Raw genomic sequence first — 18,159 nt, 5'->3', positions numbered from 1 at the left:
TAGCCCACAATAGCAGTGTCATCAGAGAACTTCTGTAGATGGCAGGTATTTGTATCTAAAGTCTGCAGTATAAAGTGTGAACAGAAATGGGGCCAGGACTATCCCCTGTGGAGCCCCTGTGCTACAAAGAATGGTGTCTGACACACAGTCCTTTAGTCTCACGTACTGTGGTCCGTTTGTGAGAGAGTCCATAGTCCACAAGGTAAAATGATGGTCCACCCCTGTGCTCTCCATCTTGCTCCTCAGAAGAGTCGACTGGATGGTGTTGAAGGCACTGGATAGATCAAAGAACATGATTCTAACAGTACTTTCTGCCTTTTCAAGATGAGAGAGAGAGAGCTCTATGAAGATCTATGACTGTCGTATGAGATCTATGACTGCATCTTCCACCCTGATGCCTGGCTGGTAGGTGAACTGCAGGGGATCCATAGCTGGCCCCACCAGTGTGCGGAGATGTGCCAGAACAAGTCTTTCCAGAGCCTTCATCAGGTGAGAGGTCAGCGCCACTGGTCTATATCCGTTTATCTCAGTGGGGTGTGCAGTTTTTGGTATCGGAACTACGCATGACGTCTTCCAAAGGACCGGCACTCTTTCCTGTTCCAGGCTCAAGTTGAAAATGTTCCCGCATTATTCCACACAGCTGGTCAGCACAATGCCTCAGGAGCCCAGGGTTGATGCCATCAGGACCTGCAGCCTTTCTTGCCTTCATCTTACTCCATACCCTCTTGACTTGTCCTCTGTCGAAAGGCAAAGAAGAGCACAGCTGAGTGCTTGGTGTTACGCATGGAGGTGTGAAGCACTGAGCTGGGGGTATGATGGTTGAGGGGTGCTGAGAGGGTGAGAAGGAGGTCTGTGGGCTGGATGACAATGACCAAGAAGAGACAGAAGCAGTAACAGTGGGCTGATCTGGGGGAAGGGCCGGTGCCTGATCAAATCTTTTAAAGAAGTTGTTCAGGTCGTTTGCCCATTACAACTCCCCTCCAAGCTGCCTATTGGACTCCTTCATCCCTGAGATGGTTTTAAGGCCCCTCCAGACTTCACTCACATTGCTTTGCTGCAGCTGGTCTTCCATCCTCCTCCTGTAGCGGTCTTTGCCTTCCCTGATCTTTCTTCTCTGGTCCTTCTGTACCCTCTTCAATTCCTCTCTGTTTCCTGATCTGAATACTCTCTTCTCATTCAGGAGAGCCTTCAGCTCAGGAGTGACCCAGGGTTTGTTGTTTGAGAAGCACTATACTGTTTTAGTGGGCACAGTGTTCTCCACAGAGAAATTTATGTAGTCCGTGATGCAGCTCGTGAGGCTGTCTGTCCTCATGGGGCTCACGGAGAACATCCCAGTCTGTAGTGCCAAAGCAGTCTTTCAAAGCCTCATCAGTCCAGCTTTTCACCTGTTGTGTATTGACGATGTCTGTGAACAGTTTGTAGACTGGCAGGAGATGCACCAAGTTGTGATCTGATTTTGCCCGGGGAGAGGGGTGACGTACGAAATGCTTCCTTGGTGTTGGCATAAAACAGATCCAGTGTCTTATTGTCTCTTGTGCTGCATGTTATGTACTGTTTGAAGTTGGGGAGAGTGGAGGACAGGGAAGCATGGTTAAAATCCCCAGAGATCAGGATGAGAGCCTGTGGATGCTGTGTCTGCAGTCCACTTGTGCTGAGTGGATGATGTCGCATGCCGTGTTCACGTCAGCAGAGGGGGAAATGTAAGCAGTTATCGCAATATGTGAAAATTCCCTTGGTAAATAATACGGCCTCATGCTAATGGCTAACAGTTAAATATCCTTATTGCAGATTTTATCTTTAATAGTGATGTGTCCCGGGTTACACCATCTATCGTTGATGATAAACACAGCCAGTCCTCCTCCTTTCCTCTTACCGCTCTCCTTTGTACTATCTGCATGCCAAATTTGGAAGCCATCAAGCGCGATGTTAGCATCCGAAGTTAGCTCAGTTAGCCATGTCTCTGTAAACAGCATCAGACTACACTGCCGGTATTCCCGCTGGTGCTGAGTCAGCGCTGATAACTCATCCATTTTATTAGGAAGAGATCTTACATTCCCCATGATAACAGCTGGAAGGACTGGTTTGTAGCGTCTCTTTCTGGCACGACGCTCCGCACTGGCATGTTTTTCCCCTTCTCCGCCTCAATTCCCATGGTATGTCTGGAATCTCCTCGGAGATCACAGCAGTGTTACTGAGTGCTAGCAGCTGTTCCCTGGTGTAAACAATAGACCCATGGCTGTGTGCCGGCTCCCCCGACGTGAGCGCGAACAAAAGTCCACAAACAAGCAGAAAAAACACAAGTGTTCCGAACATAGTTCGTGTAGTAAAATAAATAGTAGCTAAAAGAAACTAAGTAAGCTGTGAAAAACTTAAAAAGAACATTAAAAAAGGTAAAAAAAAAAAGTAAGAATGAAAAGTAAGGGAGGAGCTGCTGTAACTGGCTGCCACTCTCGAGGGGCACCGGAAGAGAGTGGCAGCCATCTTTCATCTTATTCAAAATATGTACAGTTGTGTTCAAAATAATAGCAGTGTGTTTAAAAACGTGAGTAAAGCTCAAAATCCTTATAATAGTTTTTATTTCCATGCATTGGGAACACTGCACATTATATTCTACATCAAAACATGAAGAAAAATGTATGAATATGTGGCAGATCACAGAATCCAGGGACACATGTCTGCCCGGGGGCATTTTGAGTTATTGACAGATTCAGAAAGTACAGTTTCTAAGCTTTCCAATGATGCCTTCCATGTGGAGATCTGACAATATTTGAAGAATGTGTGGCCTTTTGAAAGTGTATAGAGGGATCCCGCATGATGTCACCACGCTGCGAGATTTCGGTAGTCGCCATATTGGAAGACCAAGTACACATCTATGCAAGTACATACATACATAAAACAAACTACACCTGAAATGTAGCCAGGGCCGGTTCTGCCCTAATCTGGACCCGGGTGCAACATCGCGCACCCCCCCCCCCCCCCCCAAAAAAAAAAAAAAACAAAACACACCAGTCTAAATCAGGACAACCAGTGTTCGAATTACGGGGGTACTCGGGGGATCCGAGATCCCCTGAAACAGACATGAGATCCCTTGAAAACATGATTTGGGAAATGTTGAGGGGTCTCTAAAATATTGGCAAAATGATTGTTTATTGACATAGCAATTGTGTGTAACGGGAAGCATTTGCATATCCGAAGTGTTGTGTTTACATCAAAGATAAAATAAACCGATATGACAACGACTGCTGCTGCCAGGTTGGTTGTTGAATAGCCTGACTGTTTTTTTTTTTTCTTGCGTGTGGTATCATTGTTGACGCGAGGTTGTTTTTTGAACATGCCAATGCGGACACGATTTCCCCTGATGAGTTATGACTTCAGATGCGATGCGTGTGTGGAGGTGTGGAGTCCGCGTGATATGTGCATAAGATAGGCTTCTCATGTGTTTGGAGATCCGCGGTCCAAGACAAGCGCAAGCACCTCCCAGGGAAAAAAGGGACCCCCCGAAAATATCGGCATAGTTCGAACACTGAGGACGACCATCACATAACTATAAACATTTTAGATCAACTATTTTAACTAAATAGTTGATCTAAATAAATAAGCCTGCAGGCAGCCATGGCGGGCTGCCTCAGAAAAGTAACCATTCAATGACACAACTGAAAGCCTGCAGCCACGGCGGGCTGCCTCAGAAAAGTAACCATTTGTCCTACCTTAAAACTCGTTTTGCATTTTCTGCCTCCTTTTTTGTATTTTCGACCCTGCGTTTATTTTCTGTCCTTTTCTGAAAACCTGATTTGTGTCCAGACATTTTGTTCTGCTACCAACGAACTAACTCATCAGGTCTCGTCTCTCTAGTCCGCGATGAAGGGCAACAATTGATACATTTTTATAAACAGCCAATAGGGAGGTTGCAACGTTCAGGCTCTCCTTTGCTCGCAGACACTCAGTAATGCACTTATTCTCTGTCTCCTGGCAGAAAGCTCCTTAGTTTGCTCCCCTTGTGTCTCAATCACAGCTGGTATTCTGAAGAACGACTTCTTTTCACGTTTCCCATCAGCTTTGTTGGAACACCCTAACACAGCACAGGTTTATGTAGGTTTATGATGAATCAAGTGCCTCGTGGGTTTAAATTCCGTGCGCTGCCGTTATTTCCCCCTGATCACGAGTTTGTTGGTCTTCCAATATGGTGCAGGGTCTGTTTACTTCCGGTTTCCGGTGATGTCAGTGGGAAGGGTCTATACTTCTTAAAACAGGAAAGGGAGAAAATCGCCCTCAAAGTTTTCCATCTCAGCTACTCTGGGTGTAGGGCAGGCACATAATGGTGCTCATTTGCATGACATTAAGGAAAGCCCTACCCCCTACAAGCTAGCACGATACTACTTTCATGTAAACAAAGATCACCACGTCAATTTTCCTTCCATGCAAAGTATGCCCAACACAATTATGAAGTACAAAAATAAGTCCTAAAGTATACTTTAACGTTTTGTGGTTGAAAAATTACTCACACCGTAAGAAAGAAAGTTAGCACAATGATGACACAACTAACACAACACTAGTTTCATGTAAAGCCTCGGTCACAACCGGCCGTACCGCGCTCCTACGGCCGGTCTACGCACGAGAGCGCGCGTGAAAAGCACGAGAGCGTGGTGGGATGTGCTGATTTTCGAGCCGCAGACCGGCCGCAGAGGTTCTTTGTCATGTCAAACAAACTCTACGGGCGCTTACGTTTTTTTCAGGTTGCAAGACAAACTTACGGCCAACGCGCATCTTTCTCCATGAACAAAAAAAAAAAAACGCAGCGATTTGGGAAACGCCAAAAATCACACGGCCAAAAAATCGTACGTCTGGTTGTGACCTAGGCTTAATCAAACCACAACACTCTCCGTTACATGCAAAAATAACCACACAGCCTTAGATTAATAAACTTACCCCATCAGAAAGAGAAACGCCGCCTTGCACACACCAATGCCTCCGATGGAATAATGTAGTCCTAGAACGGTCCGTGTATAATCCGATCATTCAAGTATTCCATTCAATCTGGAAAACGAGGTTGCGGTTTTTTTTGCTAGAAATGTTTATCTCCGATGTAAATACCGTGTGTCTGTTTGCTTCGCGATGTGTCAGGTCCTCTGCACTCTATTTAGTAACTCATTCCATAGTGAAATCACACGCCTGTATGCAGCTAAGTAGCCATGCGCTCAGCCCGGATCATACAGCTGATTCGCGGGAAAAAAAAAAAAAAAGACTTAAATCTTCATGTGAATGGCCCATATGGTAATTTACCCACACCCCCCAGCAGGCTACAGTCCTGACAAAAACGAGACAATTTGCAACAAAAAAAATGTATGCTTTTCCAACAAAACAATCTATTATCTGAAATACTGATTGCATTCTTCAAGATCTCAACTTGCACAACATGATGGAAAAAAACAAAAACCACAAATTTCGAAAAAAAATGCTTCTTTTGCGATTATCTCTGATTCGTTTCGGCCGACATGTGTCCCTGGATTCGGTGAGGGGTCACATATTTTAATTACTTTACAGAAAATGAAGAAAAATGAACATTGGGCTGTTCAGAAAAATAGCAGTGTCTGCATTTTTCATTACAAACTCCAAATATTTACTGTATAAACTGAAAAAATCTTAAGGATTTAGTATTCCTGTGAATCACTAAACTAATATTTAGTTGTAGAACCACGGTTTCTGAGAACTTCTGGCACCTGTGAACAGGTATTCCAGCCCAGGATGATTTGACAACATTCCACAATTCCTCTGCATTTCTTGGTTTTGCCTCAGAAACAGCATTTTTGATGTCACCCCACAAGTTTTCTATCGGATTAAGGTCCGGGGATTGGGCTGGCCACTCCATAACTTTCATTTTGTTGGTCTTGAACCCTGATGCTGCTCGCTTACTGGTGTGTTTGGGGTCGTTGTCTTGTTGAAACACCTATTTCAAGGGCATTTCCTCTTCAGCATAAGGCAACATGACCTCCTCAAGTATTTTGATATATGCAAACTGATCCTCCCCGACAGAGTGCTCGGCCAGACGTTCCCAGCAGACCCTCACCATACGTTTGGGCCTGCCAGGTCTGTCCAGCTTCCTCCTCCGCCAGCGGATCCAACTCACCACCAGGTGGTGATCAGTTGACAGCTCAGCCCCTCTCTTCACCCGAGTGTCCAAGACATAGGGCCGGAGATCAGATGAAACGACTACAAGGTCTATCATTGACCTCCGACCTAAGGTGTCCTGGTGCCACGTGCACTTATGGACACCCCTATGCTCGAACATGGTGTTCGTTATGGACAAACCATGACTAGCACAGAAGTCCAATAACAAAACACCACTCGGGTTCAGATCGGGGAGGCCGTTCCTCCCAACCACGCCCCTCCAGGTGTCACTGTCATCTCCCACGTGAGCATTGAAGTCCCCCAGTAACACAATGGAGTCCCCAGTCTGAGCACTCCTCAGTACCTCTCCCAGGGACTCCAAGAAGGCCGGATACTCTATACTGCTATTTGGGCCATAGGCACAAACAACAGCAAGAGCCCTCGCCCCAATCCGAAGGCGCAGCGAGGCGACCCTCTCGTTCACTGGGGTAAACTCCAACACATGGCGGCTGAGCTGGGGAGCTATAAGCAAGCCCACACCAGCCCGCTGCCGCTCACCACGGGCGACTCCAGAGAAGTGGAGAGTCCAGCCCCTCTCGAGGAGCTGGGTTCCAGAGCCCAAGCTGTGCGTGGAGGTGAGCCCGACTATCTCTAGCCGGTACCTCTCAACCTCCCGCACAAGCTCAGGCTCTTTCCCCCCCAGCGAAGTGACATTCCATGTCCCAACAGCCAGCCGCTGTGTCCGGGGATCAGGTCGTCGAGGCCCCTGCCTTCGACTGCCACCCAATCCACATTGCACCAGTCCCCTACTGCTACCTCTGTGGGTGGTGAACCCACAGGAGGTCGGGCCCACGTCAGCTCTTCGGGCTGAGCCCGGCCGGGCCCCATGGGCAAAGGCCCGGCCACCAAGCGCTCGCATACGAGCCCCAACCCCGGGCCTGGCTCCAGGGTGGGGCCCCGGCTGCGTCATCCCGGGCGACGTCACGGTCCTCGGATTTTTCTCCATAGGGGTTTTGGTGAACTGTCGGGGAGGTCTTTAACTCCCACCTCCGGGAGAGCTTTTCCCAGCTTCCGAGGGAGGCGGGGGACATTGAGTCTGAGTGGACCATGTTCTCTACCTCCATTGTGGACGCAGCTGTTCGGAGCTGTGGCCGCAAGGTCTCCGGTGCCTGTCGTGGCGGCAATCCCCGAACCCGGTGGTGGACACCAGAAGTAAGGGATGCCGTCAAGCTGAAGAAGGAGTCCTATCGGGCCATGTTAACCTCCAGGACTCCCGAGGCAGCTGACGGGTATCGGCAGGCCAGGCGTGCTGCAGCTCGGGCAGTTGCGGAGGCAAAAACTCGGAACTGGGAGGAGTTCGGGGAGGCCATGGAGAAGGACTATCGGTCGGCCTCGAAGAAATTCTGGCAAACCGTCCGGCGCCTCAGGAGGGGGAAGCAGTACTCTGCCAACACTGTTTACAGTGCGGGTGGGGAGCTGTTGACCTCGACTGGGGACATTGTCGGGCGGTGGAAGGAATACTTTGAGGATCTCCTCAATCCCACCGTCATGTCTTCCACTGAGGAGACTGAGGCTGATGACTCAGAGGTGGACTCGTCCATTACCCAAGCCGAAGTCACTGAGGTGGTTTGCAAGCTCCTCGGTGGCAAGGCACCGGGGGTGGATGAGATCCGCCCTGAGTATCTCAAGTCTCTGGATGTTGTGGGGCTGTCTTGGTTGACACGCCTCTGCAACATCGCGTGGCGGTCAGGGACAGTGCCTCTGGAGTGGCAGACTGGGGTGGTGGTCCCTCTTTTTAAGAAAGGGGACCGGAGAGTGTGCCCCAATTATAGGGGAATCACACTTCTCAGCCTCCCAGGGAAGGTTTACTCCAGGGTACTGGAGAGGAGAATTCGACCAATAGTCGAACCTCGGATCCAGGAGGAACAATGCGGTTTTCGTCCTGGTCGCGGAACACTGGACCAGCTCTATACCCTTCATAGGGTGCTCGAGGGTTCATGGGAGTTTGCCCAACCAGTCCACATGTGCTTTGTGGATCTGGAGAAGGCATTCGACCGTGTCCCCCGTAGTATTCTGTGGGGGGTGCTTCGGGAGTATGGGGTTCGGGGCTCTTTGCTAAGGGCTGTCCGGTCCCTGTACGAACGGAGCAGGAGTCTGGTTCGCATTGCCGGCAGTAAGTCAGACCTGTTCCCAGTGCATGTTGGACTCCGGCAGGGCTGCCCTTTGTCACCGGTTCTGTTCATAATTTTTATGGACAGAATTTCTAGGCGCAGCCAGGGGCCAGAAGGAATCCTGTTTGGGAACCACAGGATTTCATCTCTGCTTTTTGCGGATGATGTTGTCCTGTTGGCTTCTTCAAACCAGGACCTTCAGCATGCACTGGGGCGGTTTGCAGTCGAGTGTGAAGCGGCTGGGATGAGAATCAGCACCTCCAAGTCCGAGGCCATGGTTCTCGACCGGAAAAGGGTGGCTTGCCCTCTCCAGGTTGGTGGAGAAGTTCTGCCTCAAGTGGAGGAGTTTAAGTATCTCGGGATCTTGTTCACGAGTGAGGGAAGGATGGAGCGTGAGATCGACAGGCGGATCGGTGCAGCCTCCGCAGTGATGCGGTCGCTTTACCGGTCCGTTGTGGTGAAGAAGGAGCTGAGCCAAAAGGCGAAGCTCTCAATTTACCGGTCGATCTACGTTCCGACTCTCACCTATGGTCATGAGCTTTGGGTAATGACCGAAAGGACAAGATCGCGGATACAAGCGGCCGAAATGAGTTTCCTTCGCAGGGTGGCTGGGCGCTCCCTTAGAGATAGGGTGAGAAGCACAGTCACTCGGGAGGAGCTCGGAGTAGAGCCGCTGCTGCTCCACATCGAGAGGAATCAGCTGAGGTGGCTCGGGCATCTTTTTCGGATGCCTCCTGGACGCCTCCCTGGGGAGGTGTTCCAGGCATGTCCCCCCGGGAGGAGGCCCCGGGGAAGACCCAGGACACGCTGGAGGGACTATGTCTCTCGGCTGGCCTGGGAACGCCTCGGTGTTCTTCCCGAGGAGCTGGCCGAGGTGTCTGGGGAAAGGGAAGTTTGGGCTTCCCTGCTTAGACTGCTGCCTCCGCGACCCGGTCCCGGATAAAGCGGAAGAAGACGAGACGAGACGAGACGAGGCAAACTGATCCATGATCCCTGGTATGCGATAAATGGGCCCAACAGCATAGTAAGAGAAACATCCCCATATCATGATGCTTGCACCACCATGCTTCACTGTCTTCAGAGTGTACTGTGGCTTGAATTCAGTGTTTGGTGGTCGTCTGAAAAACTGTCTGCGGCTCTTGCACCCAAAAAGAACAATTTTACTTTCATCAGTCCACAAAATGTTTTTCCATTTCTCTTTAGGCCAGTCGATGTGTTCTTTGGCAAATTGTATCCTCTTCACCACGTCTTTTTTTTAACAGTGGAACTTTGCGGGGGCTTCTTGCCGATAGATTAACTTCACACAGGCATCTTCTAATTGTCACAGTACTCACAGGTAACTTCAGACCGTCTTTGATCACCCTGGAGCTGATCATTGGCTGAGTCTTTGCCATTCTGGCTATTCTTCGATCCATTCGAATGGTAGTCTTCTGTTTTCTTCCACGTCTCTCTGGTTTTGCTGTCCATTTTAAAGCACTGGAGATCATTTTAGCCGAGCAACCCATCATTTTCTGCACTTCTTTACAGTATACGTTTTTCCCTCTCCAATCAACGTTTTAATCAAAGCACGCTGTTCTTCTGAACAATGTCTGGAACGACCCATGTTTCTCAGGTTTTCAGAGAGAAATGGATGTACAACATGTGCTGGCTTCATCCTTAAATTAGGGCCACCTGATTGACATCTGTTTTTTCACAGAATGAATGACCTCACTAATTGAACTCCACACTGCTATTATTTTGAACACGTCCCTTTCACTTAATTATTTGATTACACAGACTCAGGAGCATGCATATCATGAATGTTGGGTCTGTTGGTTTTCTATGACTCTACTACACCTACTGGTAAATTATTTGCCATGTAGTAATATAATTTCCACCAAAAACAGTGATTGATCTGGTTAGTCGTGTTGGACTGCTATTATTTTGAACACAAGTGTATTAGCAATAATATATGCACCTTACATTCAAGTCAACTATTCAAAGGTTTTTTTTTTTTTTTCCCTTCTCTAAATAGTTTCCCAGAGTTATCAACTTTGATTGGATCACAGTCAGTTCCCACAGAACTTGATCAGGCAACTGAATGCTTAGAGTTAATGTTCTGCAATACTTTAGGTAATGTAGCGCCACTTAAAAGAAAAAATGATTAGAGAGAGAAAAATAGCACCCTGGTATAATGATTACACTCGCACTTTAAAACAGACCACTTGAAAATTAGAATGTAAATGGTGCCAAACAAAATTGGTAGTATTAAAATTGGCATGGAAGGAGAGCCTCCTGAAGTATAGAAAAACTCTTAGTGCAGCTAGATCAGTGTATCTCTCCACCCTAATAGAGGATAACGAAAATAATCCTACATTCTTATTTAATACTGTAGCAAAATTAACTTGGAAAAAGACCACTATAGATGCATGCACACCTGCAGTATGTAGTAGCAATGACTTCATGATTTTTTTTTCAATGACAAAATTGAAAATATCTGACAAAAAAATTTCAGACTACTAATTTAAGGCCAGACAATTTAAGTAACCCTGTAGGTACTTACCCTGAAAATATAACTATCAGATGAGCAATTAGAATGTTTTACTCCTCTTCAAGCAATCAAACTGGTTTCATTAATTTTCACATCAAAATCTTCAACTTGTGTATTAGATCCATTACCTACATGACTCTTCAGACAGTACCAGAAGCAATTGAACCTCTTCTAAACATAATCAGTTCTTCCCTTAGAATTGGCTATGCACCCAAATCCTTTAAACTAGCAGTTATCCAACCCATGATTAAAAAAAAAGACCTGACCCTGACTCCTGTCAGCTGTTCAATTGCAGGCCAATATCAAACTTCCCCTTTATCTCCAAGGCCCTAGAAAAGGCTGTGACACAGCAGTTATGCCCATATCTACAAAGGAATAACATCCATGAGATGCATCAGTCAGGATTTATCCTTCATCATAGCACTGGTTATGCACAGCACTGGTTAAAATAGTAAATATCTAATCTAAATGACCTACTTTTGGCACCTGATCAGGGCTGTGTCTCCCTGCTTGTAATGCTTGACCTTAGTGTAGCCTTTGACACCATTGATCATTCCGTTCTTCTGGATAGACTAGAAAATGATGTGGCAGTTAAGGGAACAGCCCTCTCCTGGTTCAGTTCTTAGTTAACTGATCACTATCAGTTTGCTGAAGCAAATGGCACTTTTCCTATGTAAAGTAAAGTTTGGTGTTCCACAAGGTTCTGTCTTAAGCCCTCTGCTTTTTTTTTCTTTTGAAATGTTACCTCTGGGTGATATTATTCCGAAACATGGTATTAGCTTCCACTGTTATGCTGACGACACACAGTTGGATATTTCTGCAAAGCCAGATGAGAGACACCAGCTTAAAAAAAATTGAGGAATATTTTAAAGGACATTAGACACTGGATGCTTATTAACTTTCTTCTGCTTAACTCTGACAAGACAGAAGTACTTGTACTAGGACCACATGCAGCTAGAAGTAGGTTTTCTGATTACATATTAACTCTGGATGGCCTTTCTGTTTCTTCATGTACAGCAGTAAAAGACCTCGGGGTGATTATTGACTCCAGGCTTTTGTTTGAAACTCATCTCGATAACATGATGAAGATAGGTTTCTTTAATCTCAGAAATATTGCTATAATAAATATAATGTCACTACACGACAGAAAAATTAGTTCATGCTTTTGCAGAAAAATTTGTTCATGCTGTCTGGATGTTTCAATAAGTGCATAGACAAGCTCCAGTTAGTTCAAAATGCAGCAGCAAGAGTCTTTATTAGAATTAGAAGATATGACTAAATCACCCCTATCTTATCCACACTGCAGTGGCTCCCAATCAGATTTCGCATTGATTATAACCTTCGGATATAATGTGTACAATTGTACACATTAAGTTCCATAGCATGAAGTTCCATGGCATTTTTCATTGTGTCCAAAGCGGATAAAATGGTACTATTGACCATTTTATCCCCTTTGGACACAAGGAAAAACGCCATGGAACTTCATGCTATGGAACTTAATGTGTACAATTGTACACATTATATTCAAGGGGTTATAATCAATGCGAAATCTGATTGGGAGCCACTGCAGTGTGGATAAGATAGCACTGAATGGTCTCTCCCGACAGTATGTAAGCGAACTGCTGGTCCTTTATCACCTTTTGGATCAAAAGGTGCAGGCTATCTTTTGGCACCTCATATAGTGAAGACTACATCAGGGGGCAGAGGCTTTCCTTACAAAGCCCCACAGTTATGGAATAGCCTTCCAGGTAGTGTTTGGGACTCAGACACAGTCTCAGTGTTTAAGTCTAGGCTGAAAATGTATCTGTTTAGTCAAGCCTTTTGTTAATAGCTTTTTATTCTGTAAAGGAGTAGATCTGGAGGGTTTTCAGGCATAGTATTTTGGTAAACTGGGATGTATCGATGCGTGTGCACACACACACACACACACACACACACACACACACACGTTCACTCAGGTTTGTTTGATGGTGGAATGGTTGGCTGCTTTATGTCCCAGGGCTCTCTCATGTCCATGTTACCTTCTTGCTCTCCCTTTCGGTTATGCTCTCAGTTAAGGCCTCTGCATGCTCTTGCGACAAGGCTTTCGCAGATAGCTTTTCGCAGACAGTTGTAATTTATTGTTGAGCGGGAGTAATAGGCGTGCGCGATGTTATTCACCAGCACAACGCAAGGGGGCGCGAAGTTGCTAGGAGTAGTTGGTGGGTGTGGTTAGTGGAGTGTTTATCCTCCACTATAACTTTATATCTATATACTTATAATGACGAACTTTTTTTTTTTTTTATAATGACTAGAACTGGAGTCGTATAGATGTACGTACTTCCTCAATCAACCACTCTTCGTGCTGCTCCATCTTTGCTCGTGTTTTTAAAAATGCCGGTCGTGAAGAAAAACCAAACCGGGAAAGTAGGGAAGCGGAAGTGCGTGTACAGCGGATGTAGAGTGGACCAGTCAGAGCTGTCTTGTCTGCGGCGCTGTCTGCGAGGCTTCTGCGGTGGTCACAATTTTTGGGAGGTGCGCGCAGAGCGTCTGCGAAGGTGGGGGGGCTACGCAGACACTGTCTGCGACGCTATCTGCGAGGACTGGGTTGTCAGCATAAATTGGCCTTTAGTTTTGCTGGATGCTTACACTCAGTGCAAACTGTATCCTGCTCATAACCATTAAGCAACACCAGGCATATCCAACAACCTGTGTTTTAGGTTTTGTTTTTTTTCCTCCCTCTCTGTCTCTTTGTCTCTGTTGAGTTACATGTCGATCCTGAGACACCAGTGATGCTGGCCTCTTCTGCTCTTCGGACCTGCCTGATCTATCCTGATGCCCTACAACTGGCTGGAGTCTCATCGCATTGTGACTGTGGAGGATGGCCCCATATGGACAGTTGAAGGATGCACTTGGAAGATGGCTCTGGACACTTAGTTTTGCTATGATGACTGAGGACTACAGTTGCCATGATAACTTTAGGACTGCAGATGTCATGAACAGTCTTGCACTGAAGTCTCCATCAATGAACAGGAGATAACTTCTACAAAATAGACTTCATACTAAAACTATGATTTTCCTGGTCACACAGTTGTACTTCGTGACTATCTCGGGCACAGTTATAGAAGCAAGTTATTTACTGTATAATCATGCTATCTGTTATCACCCAATTGAGGATGGGTTCTCTTTTGAGTCTGGTTCCTCTCAAGGTCTCTTTTATATGTCATCTGAAGGAGGTTTTCCTTGCCAATGTCGCCACAGTCTTGCTCATCAAGGATGGATAAATTTTTTTTTTTAAGGGATAAAATTAGCTCATGTTGTAAGTCTTTATTTTTCTGTAAAGCTGCTTTGTGATGATGGCTTTTGTTAGAAGTGCTATGCAAATAAACTGGCTTAAGTGACTGACTTAAATAGTGTAAGCAGTCAAGCTAATTTTCAATATACTTTCAATAAATGCATGCAAAGTATTTTTGTTTTTCTAGAAATGTTTGAATATGAATGTGTGCAATTTCTGTATTAATTCCTCACTACATACAGTACGTGTCTATAGAAGCTGAGAACAGCCACGTTTGCAGTAATTATTTTAATGCTGTTTTCTCATGATAGTGAGAAAATTATCTTGAGATAACAAAGCTCATTTTCTTGTGATAAAAAGTTAATAATAAATTAATTGTTGGTAATTACATTTTATTTAATATTTATTCATTTTGTATTATGTGGTTATTTATTTATTTATTTATTTTTCATTTCTACATTTTTGACAGCCTGAATGAATGAAATCATGTGTGATGTCCTTAGAAATCCAGGGCTGCATGTGTGCCACACTGATTGGATCAGCGTGTATCTCCCCTCCGCCAAGAGGTGTGGGAAATCCGCTGAGCTCCATTCAGGATTAGGACTGGGAATTGCAGTTATTCCCCATGAACAAGGAATTCCCAGTAAGCGCAGATAATAAGCCTTAATCAAGTCCCTACCCTTTGCACACAATATCTGTTGCTAATACTGAGCATGAATGAATGGAAAAAAAGATAAATAAAAATAGATAAATAACAAGGCTACATAACAACAAAATAAATATATTTTTTAAAAGCTATTAAGAATGAATGATTATTAAATAACTATATCACAAGAAAATAAGCTTTCTTATCTCGACACAACAAAATTATCTTATCGCAAGAAAACCATTAAAATTTTTGCACGCACGACCATTCTTGGGTTTCGTACATATCTGAATATCTCTATACGAATGTATTATGTGTAACAGTGAGCTAGTTTGCTCTTCATTGGTATATTTTTATGGCCATTAAAGTTTGGATTTTTCTAAAGCTTCAGTGTCCGATAAAGCTAGTTCAACAAAAGGTGGATTTTTTTTTTTTTTAACCCATTTTACTTCTCTTTCCAAGGGGTGCCAATAATTGTGGAGGACGCTGTATGTTGGTCTTTGGTGTAAAGATTTTACAAGGGCACTTTTTGGTACTGACCTCAGTAACATGCTGTAAAGGCCCTAAATGTTCAATTTTATTGTCTTTTGTACAAAATTTCCATTTGCTCGTTTTCACTGCTGTGTGTCTATATGCTTCTGACCCACAGGGAAGAGAGGGAAGGTCTGCGGCGCAAAGCACCCTTTCCTCCAGTCCACGAATGCTCCCCTACTCGGCAGGATGTGTCTCCTTCCCCACACAGCCGCTCCGGATCTAGCATTAGCAGTCGAAGCTACTCTCCAGACCGGGGCAAGAGCCACACATACCAGCCTCCTCTGGGAAAAAGTATGCTCTGTCTAGATTGTTCTAGGCTACACTTGAATGTAGCTCTTGGCATATACTAATGGAAAAAAGACACTTTTCCCACAAAATAAGATAGGGCAATGTAACTTAAAAGAAAGCATTTAATATTTTCAACATCGAATATGTTCTTGGCTCATCAGTAAAGGCAGTAGGGTCATTCCGTGTGAAATCATCAGATTTTCCAAAATCTTCCTGGGTCACCGACTCGGATTCTCATGATTATTATTATTTTTTTTTACAAGTACCCACATATGTCTGATGAACACATGCAAAATATTTCTGCTTAATTCCAAGTAGTTTTTATATATATATATATATATATATATATATATATAATATTTATTTATTTATTTTTTTTTTTAATAAGGGTACCCACAATCCTATTTTACACTCGCGAATGCATTTTGAGCTTTTTTTTTTTTTTTTCATTTTTAAAAGGCATTATCTCAGCTAAAAATGCAGATATAAAGCTCAAATTTGGAATACACCCTATTTGGGCACCCCAGATACAGTAGTAAATTTAAAAAATGGGATACAGAGCTAATTTTTCATTCTGTAGCATCACAAAAATGACAGTTTGTCCATTCTCGCAAAAAATTACAAAATTTCAAAGAGCTGTACTAAAGAAGGGAATCAGTGGATAATCTTCATATTGTAGAATACACATATCTGGGGTACTAGTTATATGTGTGTAAAACATTGTGGTCATAACTTGAAGGGTTTTTGAATTATTGACTCTTGAAAATTGAACATGATCGTAGAATGTCAAAAATAGGCCTCCAGTCTCTTTATGATTTGACCATGTAGGCAAGTGCTCAGCCACTTCATAATTTTTTTTATGGAGGAGAGCATATTGATATACCAACTTTGTCAATTTTTTTTTATCTAGCTCAAATGCCTTCATAGTGAAAAAAATTTGCAAAGTAGGGTACCGTAACATGGCACAAACCAATTTTGAACCTGTATTTGCATATTCAGAAAGCAATATATCAGCTCTGAATGGAAGCATAAAGCTCAAATTTCGTATTTACAATATTTGGCACCCCAAAATAATGGATCAACTTTGAAAGACAGATTACTGAGCTTATTTTTTCTTTCATGGCATCATAAATTTAGCAATTCAGTCATCATCGCAATATTCAATTGATATTATAGAAACAATATGCCTGGTAAAAAGAAAGGGTTTTTATTCTACAATTAGCATAAAATACGCATTAATAACCATCATCAGATTTACTTTGTATAATTACAAAAAAACAGCAAAAATACAAAGTTTTTAACAGTACTTGACAGTACTTAAAATTCTTCACCTTCAAATCCATATCCAAAGCACACATGTACATGTATATCATGTGTCTAATGGGAAGATTTTTCCAAGAATTTCACAGTAGTTTTCAACTTTTGAATTTCAGGAAAATATCTTTAACTTTTTTTAAGTCTGTTTCAGCAAGCTTGTATCGCCTGCCACTAGCGTTACACATAATATACTGGAATGGCACCCAGCACTCGTCCTTTTGGTTTTCTGGAGGCCAAGAAAATTTGTTTCCTCTGTGTTCTTTCATAAAGTTAACATAAACATCCTGTTCATCATCATTCCTTTGCATGATGTTTCCTATAACTGGCAACAACCCACGCAGTCTTGTATATGTCTTCTTATGACATTCTCGTTCTAACTTTTTTTCCAATACTGCATTCTTTCAATTCAATACTTCCTGATTCTTCCTCCATAATTGTTAATCAGAACTGCATAAGCTGTAATTAATTACTCCAAACAAAGCAATACATGCACTCCTCACTGATACAATATATACACTGGCAAGTGAACAGGTGACTCCAATTTCTTTATGTGCAGCAGCTGATTACATCATCAGCCACATTTAAAACAATGAGCAGTTACTCTTGATATCAGATCTATTTTTAAACTGCAGTGACTCATGATCAGCTTGTCTAAAATTGTTATAACAACAATTCCCTTGCCCTATTAATGCCTCTAATGAAATGAACAGATTAAGAAAAATACATATTGCCTAAGTTGTTTTAGCTACTGAACTAAGCACTATTAATTTAATACTAGACTAAGTATACGCTTTACTGCACCATGCAAGATTTCACCTGCTTTGAGAGAGAAACCCCCATCCTGATAAATATATTTTACTTAGAGAAAGTAAATTCTGAAATATCAAAATTATCTCTCAATTTACTCTCGGAGTACAGCTCTTCAAAACTTTGTAACAAAATTGCGTTGATGACTGAATTGCTAAATTTATGATGCCATGAAAGAAAAAATAAGCTCAGTAATCTGTCTTTCAAAGTTGATCCATTATTTTGGGGTGCCAAATATTGTAAATACCAAATTTGAGCTTTATGCTTCCATTCAGAGCTGATGTATTGCTTTCTGAATATGCAAATACGGGTTCGCGCCATGTTACGGTACCCTAATTTGCAAATTTTTTTCACTATGAAGGCATTTGAGCTAGATAAAAAAAATTTTGACAAAGTTGGTAAATCAATATGCTCTCCTCCATAAAAAAATTATGAAGTGGCTGAGCACTTGCCCACATGGTCAAATCATAAAGAGACTGGAGGCCTA

The 18,159-nt window shown here is 43.7% G+C and overlaps 1 protein-coding gene across 6 annotated transcripts in view; it reads left to right on the top strand.

Annotated features, from left to right (window-relative positions):
* pphln1 (periphilin 1) overlaps nt 1-18,159 on the top strand; it is a 105,050-nt gene that overhangs the window by 52,882 nt on the left and 34,009 nt on the right. For all 6 annotated transcript variants that reach the window (XM_060902744.1, XM_060902743.1, XM_060902740.1 and 3 more), the window contains one exon: nt 15,376-15,551. In XM_060902744.1, the coding sequence (XP_060758727.1) occupies nt 15,376-15,551 (176 nt within the window). The remainder of the gene's footprint in view (nt 1-15,375; nt 15,552-18,159) is intronic.

The sequence above is a fragment of the Neoarius graeffei genome, chromosome 21 (assembly GCF_027579695.1).
Source record: "Neoarius graeffei isolate fNeoGra1 chromosome 21, fNeoGra1.pri, whole genome shotgun sequence".
NCBI classification, from domain to species: domain Eukaryota; kingdom Metazoa; phylum Chordata; class Actinopteri; order Siluriformes; family Ariidae; genus Neoarius; species Neoarius graeffei.
Note: the sequence above shows the minus strand (reverse complement) of the source record. Positions and strands in the feature narration are given on the sequence as shown.